This window comes from Cryptomeria japonica, chromosome 9, assembly GCF_030272615.1.
Source record: "Cryptomeria japonica chromosome 9, Sugi_1.0, whole genome shotgun sequence".
NCBI classification, from domain to species: Eukaryota; Viridiplantae; Streptophyta; class Pinopsida; order Cupressales; family Cupressaceae; genus Cryptomeria; species Cryptomeria japonica.
The window spans coordinates 272,297,835-272,321,678 of NC_081413.1; the positions used below are offsets into that span (position 1 = coordinate 272,297,835).

Consider the following 23,844-nt stretch of genomic DNA (forward strand, 5'->3'; position numbering starts at 1 on the left):
GGTAGGCCACATCAATTTTAGTTCCCAGAAGATCTGATTAGAAATGAATTCAGCTTAGATGAGCAAGAACTAAGGAAGGAGAAGTGGGTGGAATATAAGAAAGCCCTTGATTTTATCCATCAATTTGACACTGGCTATGACCCCCTTCCTAGGTTCAATCCATTTGAGGAGAAAATAAAATTCCTAATTCTTTATTTTAAAGATCTCATGCAGACCTTAAAAGAATTGAGGGATGCCATAATGCAAAATGAGCCTGATAAGGCTAAGATGGTATTGGCTAAGCCTACCATTGCTAGAGATATCTCACCTGGTGACTATGTAATGCACAAAACGTCAAAGTACACCGTGATAATGCCAATGACAGGTGAGCCTTCCACTTCAAAAGGGAAGAGAAAAATTGAAGATGTCATTGACATCCAGGATTCCCCTAAGAAGCAGAGAGTGGGAAAGGAAATTGAAACTAATGAGCCTCAATATTCTCCATCTCAGTCTCCTATCCACATTGGAGATGAACAAGATGTGGCTGAACAATTATTGCAGTTAGGGAGTCTCAGTGAGATTTCCTATACCTATGAGGAGACCCAAGAGGGGATGCCCAAAGAGCCACCTAATGCTGAAATGGATTTGACTGATGGTGAGTTAAAGGGCCAAGAAATGGACCTTACTATTAAGCAAGCTCGTGAAGAATTCCTAGCTGACAGTAATTTTGTCACATCAGGAGCTTTTATACAGTTTCTATGGAAGCAAAATATTGATCAATTGAAGACTAGATGTGAATAGAGGAAAAGTGAACAGCCTCTTAAAAATACAATTCAGGTAGAAGAAGAGGTTAAGAAAGAAGTGATGGAGGAGTTAAAAGCAATCACCCCTGAGAAAGAAAGAGAAATGTTAGCAAAGGCTGGTGTGTTAATTCTACCTGAATGGGATATAGTTGATGCCTTAGTGCTTGATGCAGTGAGGAAAGAAACAAAGCCTATGGAAGGAGTGACATTTAGCAAGGATAATGTTGCTCTTGTCATGTGGTCTTTAAAGAAGGATGAAAACAAAAGAAGGATGCATCAGATTCTAGCCTCTTAGGAGGCATGATAGTTAAAAGAGTCCAAGCCACAAGGGTAGTGGAAGCTGCAAGCACAGTCCTAGAGACTGCAAAATTGAGTGTTGCGGTGGCAGAGAAAGAGGCACAAGAAAAGGCTAATCTCCAATTGAAGTTGGAGGCTATTTTAAGAGCTTACAATGATGCTAAAAAAGGAATAGCCAACAGAGACAGCATAATTGCTAGACTCCAGAGTCAACTGGCAAGTCAATATCATCCCGTTGAATCTTCTACACTCATGATAGCCTCCTCTCCAACAAGACCCCCTCCTACTAGTCCCATCATTGAATATCCCCCTTCTCCTATGCCTTCTAGTTCCCAATTACCTGAAAATGTCCAACATGAGTTGGAAAAATTGAAACAAGCTCAGATATTGTATGCAAACAAATATGAGGAGATGGTGAAAGCCGCCATCTTGAAGTTTGCTAACTCAGTCAAAACCTCCAATGTATACATAAATATGAAGAGGATTCTTGAGATTTTGATCAAATTCAGAGAAGAAGAAGCCACTTTGGAACCAATCCTGAATAAGTGGGTGCCTAAAGGTAAAGAGTTAGAGCTCATATGTTCTTCCCATGCAGATGTAGAAGAGAATGACAATCTAAGGTCCACATGTGAGTTTATAAAAGAGATGAATATTCTTTCAGTGGAAGGAGTAGGTATAAAAATAAAAGCCCAACTTTATAGGAAAGAATATTCAAATCATAAATTTGAAATGTTTCCAGGAGGTTTCATTGGTCCTGTCCAGCTAAAGGAAGAGAAGACTTGGTTAAAGGAGGTGGACCATAATTTGTCCCTAAGAATCAATCAGATTATTAGTACTAATGACACATCCTTATTTGTCCAAACAATTGAGGAAATTGAAAAAGTAAAATCTCATTATGGTTTCATAGAAATAGAGATTGGGCATGTACGAGTCACTTGGAAGTGGTTAGAAGATATGAAACAGAAGATTGCTAGTTTTACTTGGCCTAGTGATGATGTGTATCAGGAGTGGAAAGATAAGTATATGGGACAGAAAGAAGATTCTTGGGAGCAGTTATAGGAGGTTGCAACAGAACAACAAGTAGAGGAAGCTGTAGATGCTGAAAAGGACTTATAACCGCTTCTTGAAAACGACCGGTTGTTTGTAACAAACTTTCTTTTGAAGGGTCCAAAGCTTGTATGCATCCATACTATTATAAATGGATACCAGGACTCCTAAAAAATGATCGCAAGTAATTGTAAGAAAATGCTCCAGAAATTTATCTGAGCTTTTTTCTAGTCTTATGGAGAATATTCTGATTTTTGTAATATTTTCTCAAAATTAATATCAATATATAGACTATCAACTTTCGAGCCTAAATTTTGTGTTGTCTTCTGGTCTACTTGCAAATATTTACTTTTTTCAATATGAGTAATCTAGGGTTATTCATTTGAGTATGGATTGTAAGGCAATCTTAAATAGAGGCATTTCTTAGCTTTTCTTTCCAGGAGGGAAATTAAATATGCATGAAGAATTTCTATCATTAAATTCCTTATGGGAGATTTTGAATTTGATGAATGCAATCTAGTTTGATAAGGGTAAATTCTTATGTATGTCAGGCATATGTGGGGTTTTATAGAAGCTGAGGTGATGGGATGTGTGGAGATATTTGATTGTGGGAGTATTGTTTAAACTTAGATGACTCTATGGCCTAGATAAGGCACTGGTATCAATTGCAGTTGTCCTTTTACATGTCTTGTAGGTCAACATTGAAACATGAGTATTAATGCAGTCCTTGACCAAGTATGCATACAAGAAACATCTAGTTCTATTAAGGCACAAGCATCAAAGTCAGAGGTTATAACAACTAGTGAAAAACATCAAGAACAAAAAGTTTAGTCTCAAGCACTAGGAGTTGTAATAAAAAAACTTACAAGGATGAGGCATATTCATAACTTTTGCAGTCCCACCTTGGATATCAACACTAGAAGCAACTCATATTGTTCGTGTATAGACAAGACAATATGGGAGTTCATTATACCTAGCAACTCGTGGTGTTGTTGTTCGTGTTGGCTCTGTTGGACCCTACAATTAATATTCAATATATATTATTCAATAAGATTAACTGTGCAACATAATGAAATATTCAAAATTGTGTTACCTTGTTGAACTTCGCTTGGTTTCGAGAATAGTTTAATATTCTCTACTTAACAGGGCCAACCACATGAAGGTGGAAGCTCATTTGGCCCCCCCCGCCCCCCCCCCCCCTAACATCACTCTAAATTCCACATTAACATCTTATAACATTCATTCATTAATTCTTTCTACCATTAATAAAATATAGCATTCATTCATTAATATCACATAACGTTCATTAACACATAACATTGATTAACATTAATTAACATGCAACATTCATCAATATTAACTAACACATATCATCCATAATCATTAATTAGCACATAATTACATTCACTAACACATAAAAATCAGTCATTATCAAATAAGTTAGATTACAATCATTTCTTTCTTTGTTTTTTCTTTGAAGCTATGAAAAGACTAAGTGGAACATCGGTGTCTTCATCATTTCCCCCCCTGTAGATGTTCCGCCAACTGCTCATGATCTCAATGTATGCCTAGTCCTATACTGAGGACGAGGACACTGAAGCGAAGGGGGGTCCTCTGCAATAACAAAGAAATGGGTTGAATTCAAAAAAAAAAAATTATTATTGTTACGAGTATTTCATTAATTTAGAGAACATAATTGTTGTGCTCTTGACCTGATGGGGCCACAACATTTTGTGTAGCCTCAACCTCAACATGGTGAACACCAATTGAAATTATTTTTGTTTAAAGCAATAACAGTGGTCCTCTTTACCTAAGTGGGGAACATCACGTTCTTAAGGTTGTGTACCCAGATCATGCTCCACTTACTCACCACCGACTACATGCTCTAAAATATTAACAAGAAAGGTTACATTAATTACTACTCTAATTACAAATTAAGATGTTTAATTGTATTAATAGCTAAATAAATAAATTTGAATAGCAAATGATTACCTCCACTACTAGGATGCACATCTGGACCTTCATGTCCAGGTGGTGTTTCACAATTAGTAGGCTGCATTCCAATGACATGCACATTGTTATCATTGCTTGCTTATTTAAAACAAATATAGTCACTTTATGTTGGAACTCAACATCAATTAGATTATTGGTAAAGTATTCAATTTGAAACAACTTCCATTTAGCATATTTACCTATGTGACGGATGCACTCGAATGTTGTGTATACCCACTCAATTCTTGTAGCCAATCAACCACGGCTGAATAGCCTTGCTGGTAGGAAATTCTCTTGTCATCTTCTGTGGGCGCTCTATTGAATTCAGAGCCCTGCATTTTTGCTTGGTACCGTGAATTTTGCTTGCATTGTTTGATAAAAAAAAATGTTTACAATTATTAATATTTTGAGACAATATGGGAGTTTACATGAGATACTTACAATTTGTGCAGCAAGTTTCATGTAACCACCAGAGCCGAGTTTGTGTTACCCGTGCTTTTCTTGCCTTGCCTTGGTTGCCTTTGACATGTCACTCAGTCTATAAAAATGTTTGAAATATGTTAGATTATATAAATATAAAGAGTAATTAATTAGTACATAATTACATTCTTAATAGTATCCTGTACCTTCTTCTAGTGTCTACTGGTGTATTTCCTTTTTTCCCTTTCAATTCTCTCCTTGGCATCCAAAATTCGGTCCTTCCACACCCTCTCTGGAATCATGGGGGGACACTCGTACTTTAGGTTCATCTCCAAATGGGTCTTGTATTTGTCCCTCACATACTTTAGATATGTGCCAGCTTTTTCAAGGAGTTTGGTTTTGTCAAAGGTGTCATTTCCAAACCACTCAACCATTTGGTTTGTCAATTCATCTTTTAACCTTTTTCCTTGGTCATTCCACCTTTTAAAGCAAAAAAAAACCTGTTAGATTCAGAAATGAACTGAAGCTACATTTATTACACTTCAAGAAATGGATCAAAGGAAAAGTATTCTAGCAATGATATGAAATCAAAAGTGGATAAGGGTTAGTTCACATATGATGTACCACCTTTTACGTAAGGTGGGCCCAAATATCTGCAATGCAATGTCACTAAGATGTTTATAGAAAATATCATTGCCTGCAAAAAAATTCATGGGATCATTAGTCCAAAATGAGTGATCATAAAGTAAATTACAATTAGAGTATATATAATAATAATTTTAAAGTACCTGAAACCTTTTGTATCTTTAAGGGAAGCATTTCTTCATCGCTCACCATGAATGTGGCCTGCAATGTTCCCATACTAGCAATACGAGAAGATATAGGAAACGATGCTATGTTATTAGCAGTAGTCACCCGTGGCACATCCTCATGTGCATCTCCTCCTGCAAAAAATGAATCCACTATGAAATGGCATTAGAATTCAAGAAAGAACGCTTGAAGGGAAATAAACACATGATAGAAGAAAGAGCAAAAGAGGGATCTACCAACAATGGGCGGGCCAATATGACGTTCACTAGAGGATGTTTGCATGCTACGTGTTGCCGACATTATAGTTGGCAATACAGGTGAGGGTGACCTCTGATGAGGCGGCATCGACATTTGCACAGTAACATTGACAACACCTAAAGAATAATACATTAAATATATCAAACATTAAATATATGAAAAGTGCAAGAATTGTAAACAAGGATGAACCTTTATTTTGAAAATTGACAATATCAAGTATGATGTGTTTTGGGTACTCAGAGTGATAAGCCAAGCAAGCGATAATACAAGAAAATCATCATCACCTAATCCTGCAACACCCTGATCGTAGGAACGACTTTCATGAGGGCGGATAAATTGTTGTAAAAACAATACGTAAATATTTTAGTTAATGACATAAAAAGAGAATAAAATATAAACCATTATTGAACTTTTGTTAGAATTAAAGCTTTCATTACTGCTTACTTGCAAGTTTTCTGCTGTCTTATACAATAATTCCACCCTCTGCCGTATCTCATCAGTGGTAGGATGCATGGTTGCCAAAGCAACAATCTCTTTTCTAATTTTAATAAGAGGCATTTTAAAGAATTTCACAAGGTCTGTGGGATCTTCAAGGTCATCATTGCTTAACCCTAATGATTCCACATCCATAGAAAGGTGCTCAGGTACTACAACTCCCTTTCCCTTTCCCCGAACATCCGTTTGTGTCAAGAATATCATTAACAATTACAAAATTAGTATAAATCACTAAAAAAAAGAACATAATAATGTAACAGTTTGCTTCTACCTAATTTGTACAATTACAATGAGGTTTACCTGCTTGGTAGAAGTGTCGCAAGGTACATCTCTGTCTGCGATATGTGATGGATCCATGTCGGCCTGTGACAAAGAAAAAATATAAAAAATGTTAGTGAAATTACATCATACACAACATGAACAACATGAACCTTGTAGACAAAAAGAGTATTAAATATTAAAAAGATGTTGTCATCAAAATCATTGTAAATTTTTTAATTCCTTACCTTTACTTTATGTAGACTATGCAGGATCCTCAACTAAATGGTCACATAAATAGTCACATAGCTAATAAACAATCCAATTTCCATAAATAAACACAGTTTAAAAATTATCACATAAATAGTCACACTCCCTATCTCCATCTCCATATAAAAAGGTGCATCATGAATTAATTATGTAATGGCATTAGAATTCAAAACAAAATGAATTAATTATGTAAAAAAAATTCTATCAAGAAGTCAATATTAAATAGATAATATACTAATCACATTCCTCATACATTTCATTCTTCATCATCATGAACATCAAGGTCATCATCATCATCATCATCATCATCATCATCATCATCATCATCATCATCGTCGTCGTCGTCGTCGTCGTCGTCGTCATCGTCGTCGTCGTCGTCGTCGTCGTCGTCGTCGTCGTCGTCGTCGTCGTCGTCGTCATCGTCGTCGTCATCATCATCATCATCATCATCATCGTCATCATCATCATCATCAACATCTTCACCATCAACATCACCATCATCACCATCACCATCATCATCATCATCATCTTCTTCTTCTTCTTCTTCTTATTCTTCTTCTTCTTCTTGTTCTTCTTCATCATCATTGTGAAACTGTCGATCGTGATCATCATCCACTTCATCTTCTACTTCTTCGGTATCTTCTTCTTCCATCACATTATACTTTATCAGCCTTCCTCTTGGATCATGTCTAACAACAAATGACCAACCCAGTTTATGTGGAACCTCTGAGTAAAATACTTGCTCACATTGGCTTGGAAGACATAGGGCTCATCCCCAACTGGTTCAAATGACCTTGTATTTAGCATTATAAAACCATTATCATGTTCAATAATAGTTCTATCAGGATCATTTTTATTCAATCATAGCTTGTACCATTTGACGACGAACAAAACTAATTTGAAGGAATTAAAGTCACACTCAAGTATATCATCCAAAATGCCATAGTATCGATTTTGAGACTATTGAGGATGAATGTCATTTCTCGATGAAATATTTGTCACCCAAAGACTATAGTGATGCCAGAAACACAAGTTTTCTTTGTGTCATCCAACTTTTTTATGTGAAATTTATGACCATTGCAGCACATACGTTGTGGTGTTTGACCTGCGATATGTCAAACATGTAAATTTTATTGCATTGTGAGTTGATAAACATATGGGTGATTAATAAATTTATACGTACCTGTTTATCTCTTAAACCATATGCTAAATCAATTTCACTTTGCGTAACATTGGAATCTCCATTACGATGTGCTTCTTTAACCAATGAAGCCACACCTTCCCATGTTAACATGCATCCAGAATGTTGACAATGTTCAATCCATACCATCATCCAATCAAGATTGTTTGCAATATACAAATGTAGTGAATCCCACTCTCGACCAACTATACAAAAAATAAATAGACGTCTTACAATCAATTTATTTTGAAGATTAAGAATTAATTAACTACAATAACATCTTATAATTACCTCTCACTTTCCTCAATCTACCTTTCCCCGTCAAGTACTCCCCTTCGAATTTGTTAATGGTGTTGGGATCCCAAATGCGATCCACATGGATCTTTGTTACAAACTTAGGAAGATATTCAAAAATGTACACCATAGTCTGGTATACCATATATCCCTCCACCATAGAACCCTCAGGATGTGCTCTTTGTCAAACCAAAGCCTTCAAAAATTTCAAGTGCCTCTCAACCATCCACATTGACCTAGTGTGTATAGGTCCACACAATTCAATCTCCTCAACTTGGTGTATGAGGTAGTGTTCTTGTGCATTGAAAAAAGATGGAGGTAGACACTTTTGCATTTCACACATTAAATGAGGAATTTTTCTCTTCCAATATTTATATCATCTTTATGGATTTCTTTACATGACGACCACCTACAAGGTATTCAAGACGCAAAAAAATATATTACATAAGAAGTAAAACAAATCGCAAATATAATATCTATACAATGAACTAAACAAATATCACTACTTACCTCATGTATTTTCCAAGATCATATATGACTTGCTTGACATTATTGTCGAAGTTGTCAGGGAGAGATAGAGGTAGAACGAACTGCAACAATTATAAAATTATCTTTTCATTTTTTTGTAACATAATGAAAAGTACACGTACGTGCAGTACTTAAATACATACTAAAAACACAAGAACATGAATTACCTTAATGAAGGTATGCCAATCATGCGTTTTCAAATACATACTAAAAACACAAGAATGTGAACTACCTTAATGAAGGTATGCCAATCATGCATTTTCATCCCTGGCCCAAATTCACTTTTCTTTGATATGAGATTGTTTATGTTCGCAGCAAATCCTATGGGAAATTGAATTTTCCGTATGACTTCTTTTATAGCATTGCTTTCCTAGTCCGTTAATAACTAAGGAAGATCACTTATATTAATCTAGTCTCCATGGCTATTTGATTGAATGACATTTATCATTGCATGATTGGAATCCTGAATGTCACTTCATATTTTGACAATTTTTTCTTTGTCACGTCTTCCATCCAATATTTTCCATAATGTCTCTGTTATATTCTTTCTAATATGCATACTATAAAACAAATAAACAATTTGTAACTACTCATAGTAGGGCAACCTAATAAATTATTGGGGATAACTTTTTATTCCCTTAGGAAGGTGGTCATTTATGCCTTCACGACCTTCATGATCATCAATCACATCATCAGTAAACAAAATAAAATAGAAAAGATGTTTTATGACAAACCAATAGATGGAATGGCATTACCTTGACGATTAATTATATTATATTCCAACTTCCATAGGTGAGGTGTCATTCTTAGTGGCTTTGATGTATTCTCTTCTTTCCCATTGAAAAGATGTTTTTCATTATTTCAATACTTATGATTTTTGTGGAGAAAGTGCCTATACTCATCAAACACCTGCTTTCCTAAACTTTTTGAGTGACGAGATTTCATATTTGGACCACAAACAGGACATGCAAATTTTCCCTTTGTTTGAAGACCTACAAGATAATGTATAATTGGATTAAATATGATAATTTTTTGAATTATAATATTCATGCACAACTTAAACACTATAACATACCACAAAAATGTGTTAGCCCCGGGGCATCGTGTATTGTCCATAGAAGCATTGCATGGAATTGAAATTGTCTTTATCCTATTGGTCTAGAGATGTCATACATAGTGACACCATTCCATAACTCCAACAACTCATCGATAAGAGGCTCAATATATAAATTCATATCTTTAACTTGGTACTTACCTAATCGAATGAACAAAAACATTACATAATTATTATGACCATTTTACTGTAATATTTATAATTAAATTTAGACGACTATATTTAAATGATAAAATACCTGGAACAATCATTGCCAACATTATGTGCTCCCTCTTTATTGAAATCCATGGAGGAATGTTATTGTTGATAACAAAAACAGGCCACACTGAGTAAACAGATCTCATCTGTCCAAATGGATTGACACCGTCCGCTGCCAATGAAAGCCTGAGATTACGAGGTTCTTCTTTAAAGTGTGGCCACTTTTCCTCTATGTCCATAAATGTTGAACCATCCACAGGCATTCAAAAAATATCATCTCGACTTCTATTGTGTGCATGGTAATCCATAAATTGTGCCAAGCTAGTGCACTTGAATAATCATTGCATACGTGGAATAATGGGAATATAGTGAAGAACCTTGCGAGGAACCCTTTTTGTTATTTGATCTATTCGATATCTACTGATATGACATTCAGGGCATTCAGTTCAAAATTAATGTTGTTTGTGATATATAATATGATCATTGGGACAAGCATTTATTGCTTGATACTCCATTCCAATATCTTTCATAATGGCAGATAATTCTCGGTATGAGCGAGGTGTAATATATTTGATGGTGGTAACAAAAACTCACCTATCAATCTAAAACAACAAAATATAATTTGTTATAATAAAGAATATTAATGGTACAACATGATTCATAGTTTATTATGACATAAATGACATGCCTTAACATACATGACATTGTTATGTTGGATAAACCATTCATAACCTTCAAGTTCACCAACAACAATACAACGGAGAGAAGAGTTGCCTGCGAGCCTTCATAAAGGGCCTCAGATGCCTTCTCAAGTAGAGGGACATCATGAACAACATCAAGGTCATCTTCATCATCATGATCAGTTGCACAAGTACTAAATGAGTCATGGATCAATGTATTTGTACCATCATCTTCAATTGTGTTTTCTGGCTCATGATCGTCATCTTCCATGGGATCATTATCTTCAACTTCGATATTCACACCTCCATGTTCATCCACTTCGAAAACCATATTCTTAGGGTTGTGTTGATCCATACCATGTGCTCCAGGGTGCTCGACATATATAAAATTGATATACATAAATAAACTGTGATCATGATCTCATCATCACGTGAATTATTATGTATATAAATTGTCAAAATGATATAATGAAAAAATTACCAATGGATGATAATCATGTCCACCTTCAATGTGACCATGCAGCCTACAATGTTTCTTTGTTGTTTTGATTAGAAGTCTTCTAGTCTTTAACCCCTTACAAATTTTGCACAGACAATAACATTTTCCATCACCTTTTCTTTTCAAGTTAGACCACAATCTAGCAATTGTCTCCTTATTTTGTTGTTCGTTGATATTGTCTGACATGGTCTTTCTCCATAGGCAAGAAAATAGAAATTATTGTCTGACATGGTCTTTCCCTCAGGAGCTGGCAGATCCTGCTTCCATACTTTAATTCTGTTTTCTCAAAGGACAATCCTAAAAATTCATGCATTGCAAACAACTTTTTACACCTTTGTCGATTGTGGTGGCGTCACAGAGAGTTTACATCAATAAATGAAGAACATGCCAATGCTTTTAATGCAATAGTAGAAGTCTATCTCTTATTCAATATCTCTAGTGAAACCCCCATGATCTTTTGTTGGAGTAGAATTTGTTATATTCTAGAAAGGGTCTTGTCCTTTGTTGATGGGATATTCATCTACCTCAAGAAATAACTATTCTTTTCTCCAACAAGAAATGGAACTAAATGAAGATCTAGCACCATGAAATTAATCCTCAAAAGGATTACTATAGTTAGTTTTGGTAGATAATGATCTAGGTAAAATACTAATGTGGCTTTATGAAACATTATGTACTAGCTTAGCATACTCTAACAACTTTGGTGTAACATGCTACATCCAATTAAGTCTCCATCGGTATCTCTATTGTGTTATGGATTGGGATTCAATGTACTCTTTTTATACATAAATTTTACTTTCAACTGAGGAGGTTTGTATGTACTTACTTGTCTTTCGATTGTATCCCTATTTCAAGAATTTCTTCTATCAACAAATCATTTGTTGTAAGTTGTACAAGTGGAATCTTGAACATGCCTTCCATGATAGCCTTGTTGATACGTTCAACACCATCTTGTGCAACAAATCTTTAGAACTCCATTTTCCCTAATTGAAGAGTGAGTAGTAGGGACAATCTAGGACACTTACAGAGGTTTTTCAAGAGGGATAAATAGACCTAAATATTATGGCTTAATAATGATCAATAGGTAAACAGATAAGAAACTCTCAATATCAAAATGACTTTCTCAATTTTCTTTCCTAGAAATGGATAGATCTGCTAATAATGGCTTTATGACTGTATGTCAACTTTAGACTCAATCCAAGAAGAGCTAGAACTAATATGCGATATCTAGATTTATGATCTCTATAATATAAAAATCCCATAATTATGTTTCCATGCATCTATACCACAACACAAACATCATGCTAGTGTTCAGCCATAGCAATTGATATCCTAATTATAGAATATGAAATATGCACATAACTATGAATAAAGATTGAGAAAAACAAAGAAAGATGCTTATTGCAAACATAAATGACTAATGGACAAGAATTGAATTCATTGTAGATAGTTTTGAATATCAAATTTACTTATTTGTGTGCATTTAGTAACTCATGTACTTGTGGCCAACCATTTATCTCTTTCATAAATTAAACACTTATTAATGACATTAAATGGCTGAGTAATTATGTTTTAGTTGAAATTGAAAATAAAATATTTTATTTCAGGACAGATCACACTATTCTCTATCATATTTTAGACTCTTGGTTTTGTTAGTAGTGGTTTGATGTCTTTGGAGCTGATCATTGCATTTCTTTAGTTACGTTTGTCAGCCTACTCCCAGCCTGTGCCAAAAATGGGAGCTTTGGAATAGGGTATGGACACCCATCAAAGCATAAAAGATAGAGGAATTTTATTAGATGTAGTTGCAACTGCACAAAATGGATTTTTTGAGAAGGCTTTAGAAACTTTCAAGCAAATGCAATCAGCAGGTGTAAAGCCAAATTCCATGACCATTGCTACTATCCTCCCTGCCTGTACCAAAATGGGAGATTTGGAACAGGGTATGGACATTCATCGAAGCATAAAGGATAGAGAAATTTTGTCAGATGTTGTAGTTTTAACTGCCTTGGTAGACATGTATGCAAAATGTGGAAGCATAGACAAGGCACGTGAACTATTTGATGGAATGCCTGAAAGAAATGTTGTCTCGTGGACTGCAACGATTGCTAGATATGCACAAAATGGATTTGTCAAAAAGGCTTTAGACACTTTCAAGCAAATGAAATTGGAAGGCATAAAGCTAAATTCCACAACCTTTGCCAGCATCCTCCCTGCCTGTACAAAAATGGGATCTTTGGAACAGGGTATGGACATCCATCAAAGCATAACGGATAGAGGAATTTTGTTAGGTGTTGTACTTGCAAATGCCCTGCTTGACATGAATGCAAAATGTGGAAACATGGACAAGGCTTGTGAATTGTTTGATACGAAGCCGCAAAGAGATGTGATCTCATGTGAACAATCAACACGCATGTATATGGGAGGAAGGGATTGCTGATACAAAATTGAACACTCACTCCTCAATCATAGTTCTATGGTTTTACGAGATTAAACTAGGATAATTAACCACCACATGAATATTTTTTGCAACATGAAATTAAAAACTAGGGCAATTTGAATCTACCTCCTGCGTGGGATTGCCTTCGACGCGGGTTTGATATTATTGGGGGTTGAAGTCACCACGGACGCCTACGCGGGATTGCAATTCACAAATCAATTCCCCGCCTCTTTTTTAATTTTGTAATGGCCGTTGTCATCAGAATTACGATGAACTCGAGCACTTTTTTGAAAAAAAGAAAATTCTCATTCCTAATGCCTTCTTCGTCGAAACCAAATGGGTAATTTCCGTCAGAATTATGACGAATGCAGGTTTTTTTTCAAAAAAAATCAAATTTGGCCACAATATACCTTCTCCATTGGAAACCTCAGTCGAAAATCTAGTCCAAATGTATCAGTGCCTACTCCCATTGGGTGGATTGTAGTATATACCTCATTTTGTAACCTCTGAACTTGGGAAAGATATTAATCTCCCATATACTTTCATTCACACTAACACTTAGCAATGAACTCTACACAAACACTTTACAATGACCTCTACACAAATCAATGAACCTTTCAATTTTCTAGAAAATATCCTCTCTCATTTACTTGTGACCAACCAAAAGATATTCTCTTAATATTCAACAAGTAATAGGGAGAGATCTAGAAAATATCCTCTCTCATTTACTTGTGACCAACCAAAAGATATTCTCTTAATATTCAACAAGTAATAGGGAGAGATGGTAAATAAATTTGTAAAAGAAAAATTTAAGTGAATCAAAGGGAGAAAGAAAATCCAACACCTTTACTCACTAGTCAATTTAAACATATCTTACAATTATGTGTATAGAGGAACATCTAGTCAAAATCCAAATCATAAAAACCTCACATTCATAATCTAAATCATAGCCTTCTTATAGATTGGAATGAATATTCTTTTCTTAGAATCACACATCAAATAAGAAGTATTCTTGTAGCCCTTGCTTAATTATTTCATCCAATTATAGATTATCAATGTTTTGGAGAGCATATAATAGATAAAAATAAAATCCACGTCTGTCTAAGGATTCATCCTTACCTCTTAGAACTGTTTCTCATCTTCATGAATCATTGTTTCTTTCAACATTGTCAGCATCAATTGGTACAATTGACATTCACCAAATATTCACAAAATGAGATAACAAATCCACTAAGATATGTACCAAAATAGGGAATTATTGATAATTTGATGAAGGGATTTTCTTTCCTTCTATTTTAGTCTTCTTATGCATCCTTTAAAACAAATTTCTCTCAAAAAAATCAAATACAGTCTTGAATTGCAAACATAATTTTCATAGTTAAATGTGCAAGAACTCACTCATTAACCATTGTTCTAGTCTTCATTGATTGCTTCCGCTTTCTTTCAACACCTTATCTCTAGAATATTTTGGATGTGGCTTGCACCTTCTTCAAGTGTCAAATTCCAACACCACTCATTTGTAGGTTTTAGTGCCACTCTTCTATAAATTTCAACTCTTTAGCATCTTTATAGAAACTTTGTCCTCGTGCCCAACAAAATAACATGCCTAACATAAATTTCTAAGAACAGGAAGAAATGGAACTCTAATACCAATATGACGAGCATAAAACTTGATTGATTTATTCAAAGAACACAACGAACAATTTTTAAAAAAAATTACAGTTGATATAATTATAATAGAATAACTTCACCATAGCCATTCAATAACCACCTAGCAAACTAAAAATGTAATAGTAGAATCTATGTTAACATTGTGGATGGATGCATAAAATGATAAATTTTTGTTCAAATATATTTTTTAAATTCTTGTGTTTTTAATTAATTTTTTAATGGGACTAGGGTGTAAATTTGAAAGCCATTGTGAACAAACCCATAAACTTGACCTAAATTACATGTAAAAAAACTTATTTTAGTGTATATAGAAAGATATCTAGACTTAACAAATCTAATGCTTTACTTAAATAAAATGAATTTTATTTTTTTTAAATAGTAGTATATGTCTTTTCAATTTTATGACTCCACATGTTTACAAATTAATAAATAAACAAAATATTAGGTTAAAAATTCAATAATATTATGTTTAAAAAAATTAATTTCAAATCTATAATGAGTTTTAAATTGAAATAAAAAATATTATTAACATCCATTTAGTTGAAGTTAGTTTTACTAGTTGATGCTACCATAAAATTATCCTTGTAAGTCTCAAAATTAGAATTGTATTTATAAGAGTAAAATAAATTCAAAAATGTGAATAGAAAATATTTATATTTTATATTAATAAATACTCAAGTTATGAATATATGTCCACCAATCTTTATAATGAGTACCTATTATATAAATTTGTACCTATTATGAACATAACCAAAAAGTTCCCATTCGATGTAATGTTCCTTACCCCTCCCCCTCATTTACCCCTCAAAGTGAACCCATTATCTTGTGCATAGAGACTAATGTAAGGCCTTATTTCCAAAGAGACAAAAAGAGGAACAAATGGTCAAGGAGTTGGCCAACTTGGTGGAAGAGAAAATATAATAAAAAAGATAAAACAAATCTACTAAACACATGATAGACACTTTTACATGTATGTTAATATAGTTAATTATTTTAACTTACAATTCACCACTTGTTGTAACTGAATTGAACTTCATTGTCATTAAAGACATAAAATGTTTTGATAATGTAAAAAAATCATATGCAAGGTGACAAGGGATGAAGGGAAAACATATATTTTATCAGGTACTACCTGTGTAGAGTATCTTCTTTTCAATTAGTAAAGAAATGATGAATACAAAATTAGAACATGTGTATTCTTGGGTACAAAGCTTGTCTGTGTTATGGTGGTGGATAGAACCAAAGATTGAGACAAGAAATTGGGTGACAACTTAGGAGAATCCTTTAAAGTAAGCTTGATCAAATTTGAAGTCGTTGCATGAATCAGACTTCAAGTGGGAGATTGTTGGATGTGAAATTCGATTGTTCATTTTATCTTCCCTTCCTTGTCCCTTTGTCTTCTATTGAAGACTATATATATATATATATATATATATATATATATATATATATATATATATATATATATATATATATATATATATATATATATATATATATATATATCTGTGTGTGTGTGTGTGTGTGTGTGTGTGTGTGTGAGAAAAATATTATGTATGTAAGGTGTAATGAATAATAAATATTAATGTCTTCCTTTCCTTGCATGTAGCTAAATTGATAAACCATGTTAAAATTATTATATTATGTATAATTTATAAATTGTTAATTTATCGAATTAATTTATGGATATGTAAACATTAAAAACTTACATAATTAACAGTAAGAGAATAAAAGCATGTTCATTTTTTTTTCATGACCATTCTCAAAATATATGTAGCATTGATTGCTTATCAAATAACACATACATTTTTCATCTGTCTAGTAGTAGATTGTCCTCAATGTGCAAGGATTCTCACGTGTGATGTGGTAGGAGTTACAGGTTATGGTGGATGAATCATCTTCGTCCCAATGTTGTGGGTTGTTGCTATTCTGGCTCCAAAACCACAGTACGTAATCAATAACATGCAGGTTATTGATTGTTACACACCGTTGATTTTGAAAAGAATGGTCATGATTTTTTAAGTTGTCAATAGGACATTGTACGAATTCAAGGTTTTGGAGCCAAAATAGACGTGTCTCATATCTATAGCTACAACTATTATGGCTCAAAAACTGCAGTATGGAGTCAATGACACACAAGTTATTGATCATTATACATCATAAATTTTGAAAAGAACGGTCATGATTTTTAAGTTGTCAACAATACGTTGTATGAATTGAAGGTCTTGGACCTAGAATAGACGTGTCTCATATATCTGCGGCTGCAGCTATTCTGGCTCCAAAACCATAGTATGGAGTCAATAACATGTAGGTTATTGATCATTATACACCGTTGATTTTGAAAAGAACAGTCACAATTTTTTAAGTTGTCAATAGCATGTTGTACGAATTGAAGGTTTTGGAGCTAGAATAGATGTGTCTCATATATCTGTGGTTGCAGCTATTCTTGCTCCAAAACCACAGTACAGAGTCAATAACATGCAAGTTATTGACCATTATACACCATTGATTTTGTAAAGAACGATCATGATTTTTTAAGTTGTCAACAGCACACTATACGAATTGAAGGTTTTGGAGCTAGAATAGACGTGTCTCATATATATGTGTCTGCAGCTATTCTGGCTCCAAAACCATAGTACGGAGTCAATAACATGTAAGTTATTGATCATTATACATCGTTGATTTTGAAAAGAACGGTCACAATTTTTTAAGTTGTCAACAACATGTTGTACGAATTGAAGGTGCCCATTGCAATTGAATCCGCAAAGAATGCAGTAGTAAAGAAGGACACGTGTAGGGAAGTATAAGGATGATATTTAGCTGATAGGCTATTCCCTGTGGGGGTATCCCACCACCGAAAAACTGCCTCACACCGGAATTTTTGTCGGCCGGGAAATTTTGTTGTTCGCCAGTAAATTGTGTTCTTATCCGTAATTTCTTTTAATGAGCCTCTCAGGAATGGTTCATGATATAAAGTAATAAAAATTCATGATTAAAAATTCCAAAATATGTATCAACTCCTTAATAAGCTGGTCATACTACCTGCCACTTAACAGTAAAAAAAAAATTAACACTTATTTTTTAAATAAATAAATATTTAATATTTATTAAACATTGTACAAGAATTGAACTGTATTATTAAAATTTTATATAGGGTGTGTGCACAAAGATGGTGGTCAGAAAAGTGGACACCACCCAAAAAAAATTGGAAAAACAGGTAGCGCGTACGCGGTTTTAAAATTTCAAATTCCCACATACACGCTTAGGTTTGTTCTTCCCGAGCCTAGAAAAGATAGTGTGTATGCACTAAGCTTAGGAAACTGAGCGTGTATGCGCTACGACTAGGAAAATGAGCGTGTATGTGCTAATAATTCTAGTAAAACCGTATACGCGGTGCCTGATGAAAAAAGTTTTTAAAAAAACTGGGTCCTCATTTACCCGAAAAGAGCATTTTTTACTTTCTTTTTTTCCCATTTTTTAAGATAAACCGCGAACGGGGTGCGAAATTTGTCCTCGGGCTATGGATCAAGGTTAGTTTTTGTTTTTTTTTGTCTTTCTTTCTGGTTTATGCCATTTGTTTTACATTTTGAATTTAATTTCATTAATTTTGATTAGGTTTTTTCATTTTTTGTTTCAAAAACCAAATTCTTCTAATCCAAAACAAGAACAACCAAATGCACCTCCTGAAAACCCACAAGAACAACCAAATGCACCTCCTGAAAACACACAAGAACAACCCCCAATTCTTCCTTTTGACCGCACGACCGAAACACAGGAAGAATTAATTAATCAGTTAGGGCAAAATACATCCAAAATCAATAGACTGATTGTAAAATTTAAAACTTTTGAACTTGACCATCATCAATCCCTTGACACTAGCCTAGAAACATTAGCTAGTGGTGCCATAGCTGTTTCCACTGAAATTACCAAATGGGGAAGCTTTAGGGATAGGTGTCGTCAATTCTATGCCAATGGGCTATCATACGATGGAGTTAAAAACAAAAATATTTCTAAACAACAAATATGTGCCCTTTTTGTTGACCCCAAAACTGGTCAGTCATTACCTCCTAATGCAAAGAGGTTTCCCATACATTGGTGTACCAATGTGCAGATGAAGAATCTTTTTTGGCAAAGGTGGCGAATGGTCTTTGACGATCCACCTTGTAATAATTATGATGTGCCATTATATTTTTTGAGAAAAATATATTGTGAGTTTGTGCTCAATGTGTGCCCAAATTATTTTGACATGAGAGAGTTTCCTGGTAGAGGTGGTGGCTCTGCCCAAGATAGGCCTGGAGCCCATAGGAGATTAGCCGTGGAGAGTCGCCGCCCCCTAGCACCCAAACCCAAGGTGCATCAGGCTGTCCCATTAGAGCTGAAAGAGTTGATGGAGCTATAGAATCTTCAGGTGGCCACAGCATTGATTGGTGCCATCATCCAGCATGGGACATCATTAGCACACCCTATTGTATTGGATGATGAGCCGTTAGAGGGTGATAGAGAGCCCATCAAGCATATGTGTGTCAGTTGCTCGGGGATATGCTCGAGGATAGATGATGTAGCTGGTGTAGATGGATACTCATATCATCTATGCACGATTTGCAGTTGTAGATGTCAGGCTCACATGGTTGAGGATGTCACACTGACAGATGAGTTGATGGACATGGTGTTTGCCCATGAGCCATAGACACAGGTGTGTTGATTTGAATTCATAACATTTTATTTATCAGTCACTTTAATTTTGTAATTACATAAATGAATTTTCATTTATACATCGATTTAAATTGAGACAAATAATATGCATTTCAGGATGCAGCAGCAGTATCCCATACACCTCCCCCAGTTACCACAGCTGCAACTTCGACGCCTGAGGTATAAATTTTGTAACATGTTAAAATAGAATAGTACACTTTGAATTCAAAAAAATACAAGATATACTAACTATCTTTAATGCTTGGTGCAATTTCTGGTTTGTAGGTGTTGACAGGGGATGAAATGTCCCAGATTGATGACATCACGTTGTTGGTGATCGATTTTGGCCTACAAGGCTATACAGTATCATATTTTGTACAACTCTTTTTATGTATTGTTTTGATGGAATATGCAAGTCATTTCATTTTAGATTTTTAAAATTATGTTTAATTTATTATCTATACTAATATCTCATGTTAATTTTCTGTTTTTAGGGCACTCCCTCCACGTCTAGGGCTCGTCCGAAGAAAAAGAATATCTCGAAGATGCCAAAACATGTGAAGAAGGTAATTGAACACATTTTTAGTTGTACAATTGTTTGAAAATGTTGAAATCAAGTATTAGTTGGGGTTTGTAGATTGATTAGTGTTTTTTGTCTATTTTACATGTACAACGGCCATTGAGCTTTGTGGATATGTTGAATGCACCTGATTCGCCCATGAATCAAGAGAGGGCGGAGGTATGTATCTCTACTTTATTTTCTTGATTTCATGATTATATGCACACGTACATGTGAACTTGTGATGTATTATAATCTTATATTTTTTTCATACAGCAAATATCCATACCTATTTCGTCAATGGAGAACCCTCCTCCTTGCACTAGAGGAGCATATCAAGATCCAGTACACTTTTGTTTGATATGTAAAATTAATTGTTTTCAACCTTCAATACTTATCATTATATTAATTGTATTTAATCTTTGTACATTTTTTGTATAGGTAATAGCGACCATTTCTACATTGATGGTGAGCCATCCTCAGTCCATTGGAGAAGCATCTGAGGCACAGGTACGTCATCGTTCTCTATATTATAGCTTTTAAGTGTTTTTGATATATTTATGTTAGTACATTGTATTAATTGTACATTTAATCTACAATAGACTCCTTCGCAATACGGCCATAATGTGGATCCATTTAAGTATGTCTTCAAGAAAACTCCTAAGAGTGACAAGGAGAGGAGAGCGAAGACATTAGCTCTTGGATCAGCCGATGAGGTAATCTACATTTAAATTGCAAAGGAATTAAAGTTAAATGCATAGTTATGATGTCAATTGTGAACTATTTTCTACAAAAGAATTCTAACTTGGCTTTTGAATTGTGGTTTTGCAGCCATCTACAGAGCCACGTACTGCGCCGAAGAGGCTTGATTTTGATGATCCACTAGAAGTTTAGGATCATATAGTGTTAGTTTTGGTCATAGAATGACCAATACATGTAGATATATTCTACATTTTTATTGTATATCAATTTGGACATGGCATATGCCACATTTTTGTAATACTTGTATTGACTTGGTAGACATGTCTTTTTTTATATATATAAATATCGATATTTGATCCAATAAATGTGTAATGAGTTCATTATTTTGTATTCATTGTATTTTGTGGTTGTCCTTTTATAAATTTAAATGAATATTTGTATATGTAATCAACAATATGAATATAAACAACAAAAATATATGATATGAAGCATTGCAATCGTGGAATATGATTTGATAAAATTTCTAAAATGTTGAATTAACCGTACAAAACTCCTTGTATTCAGTTCATTATTGTGTATTCGTTGTATTTGGTGGCTGCCCTTTTATAAATTTAAATGAATATTTGCATATGTAATTAACAATATGAATATAAACAACAAAAAACGACAATATGAATTTAAACAACAATGTGTTTGGTGCGAGAGCACCCTCATGCTCGCAATGGTCAAATTTTATTCCTCGTGTGCACAAACCGACATCACAAGCGCGTCCAAGTGGGCATGTTTACGCTAGGCATGTTATGTGTACAAAAATAGAAACTTGTGTAGAGTAATAATACATGGATTGCACTTCATTTTGAGGTTGTAGAGTATAATTTTCAGTGAAATCAATGATAGAGACAATGGTGCCAAGAGGAAATGTGTCCTTACACAACTTGAATTGCTCATCTAACCATCGAGCTCTATGTGTATGCATTATGTACTCATAAACTAGTTTCTCTTGAAACATTTTCATAAATTGAGCTACACATATATCATTTTTCACTATCTCACATCTCTTCAAATCTTTTCCATCTTTAACTCCATATGTGACTGTCTTGTATTTTCCAAAAGAAACTAGTTTCGTACCAATTTCATGTGTGCTCTCCAAATGTATGCATCTTGGTAAATGTTGCAAACCACCACATATAGCACAAGAACCTTCCAAACAAGGCATCTTATAATAAATGCAACCATCATGTCTATTACATAACACACTTGAAATAAATTCTCTTGCCGACTTAGGAGGTGCTTGTATATTACATTCCTGCAAAACATCGTTAGTGTGCAAAGTAGAACAAATATGACGAAAAATATAATAATGCATGGAAAATTCAATATGCATCCTACAACAACACATGGTGCATACATGATTAATCTTAATATAAAAAGGTTTTGTCATTTCAAAAAATCTTTGAGAAATTTTTATTTGAGGAAACTTTTGAAGGAATCTTTCATAAAATTTAGTTTGAGTCATATCCAAATAGTGTTTCACATGTGGCTCACAATTTTTAGACCCAATTCGCCTTCTAACAACATCTCTTTGGTTGGGTGATACTCTTGTGTTGTCATGCCAAAAATTTTCAGTTAATGTTTTTAGTGCATCTACAACAACCTTGTCTTTGCGTGGTAGTCTACCCGAGAATGCCCAAAGAGAATTATTGTTAGGTTCCACTATTTGTTCTCGCCTCTTTAATGCTTTACTTAATGTTGTTCTACTAACGTTCAATGACTTACTTGTTTTGCTTATCAAATGATCTTTTTTTATTTTCTTTATCATTATGGTTGATGTAATGACACGTCGAGTAGCATTAGAATCTTTACTACATGATTTTGAACCAATAGATTGATATGCATCAAATAGATTTCTGACAATAGTTCTTTCACTGTTACTTTTAGATGATCTTAGGCCTAGAATTTTCATTGTCTCTCTAAAATTCAAATTTTTAATCATTTGAACAATTAATTGACATCTTGCGGTTTGATTTAAGTTTTTAAAATTGTTTTGTCATATTCTTTTAACCATTCTCCTACAAGTTCATTCATTCATTTTATTGGGCATTGACTTCAATATATTCTCATCAATGTCAATTAGATACTTTGGTTTCCTACAAATGATTCTAGGAGGTGTTAACATCGGTGCATTATGTACATTCAATTCATCAAGTAGATAAGGTGTAATATGTTCATCATTTAATTATTTATTCAATGTAGTATCTTCTTCAATTGCATTAGGTTCAAATGGTAAATTATCGAATGTTTCTTCTTCAATTGCATTAGGTTCAAACTGTAAATTATCAAATTTTTCTTCTTCAATTGCATTAGGTGCATTATATTCGTTTGGTAAATCGAATTGAGATGTTGAGGTTGACATACCTTCTTCTCCCATTGTTCTTATGTCACGCAATTTCTTCATACGTTGCCTTTGTCTTTCCTTTTGAGCCTCTTGTTGTTCCATCGTTCCTCACTTGTTCTTTCCCATGGTTGAGATTGGTTGACCTAAATAGAATCATATTACATATATATGTAAAGAAAAGTTCAAAAATAAATAAATAACCATAAGTATGCATCTTATCACTATTTTTTGGAATCAAACTATTAAACAATCACAATTTAATC

General features: G+C 34.0%; 1 protein-coding gene across 1 annotated transcript in view; it reads left to right on the top strand.

Moving 5' to 3' along the window:
• The first annotated feature begins 267 nt into the window (after positions 1-267).
• Positions 268-23,844, top strand: part of LOC131032994 (transcription factor TT2-like) — a 48,548-nt gene continuing 24,971 nt past the window's right edge. The window contains exon 1 of the mRNA XM_059211596.1: positions 268-364. Within this exon, the coding sequence (XP_059067579.1) occupies positions 268-364 (97 nt within the window). The remainder of the gene's footprint in view (positions 365-23,844) is intronic.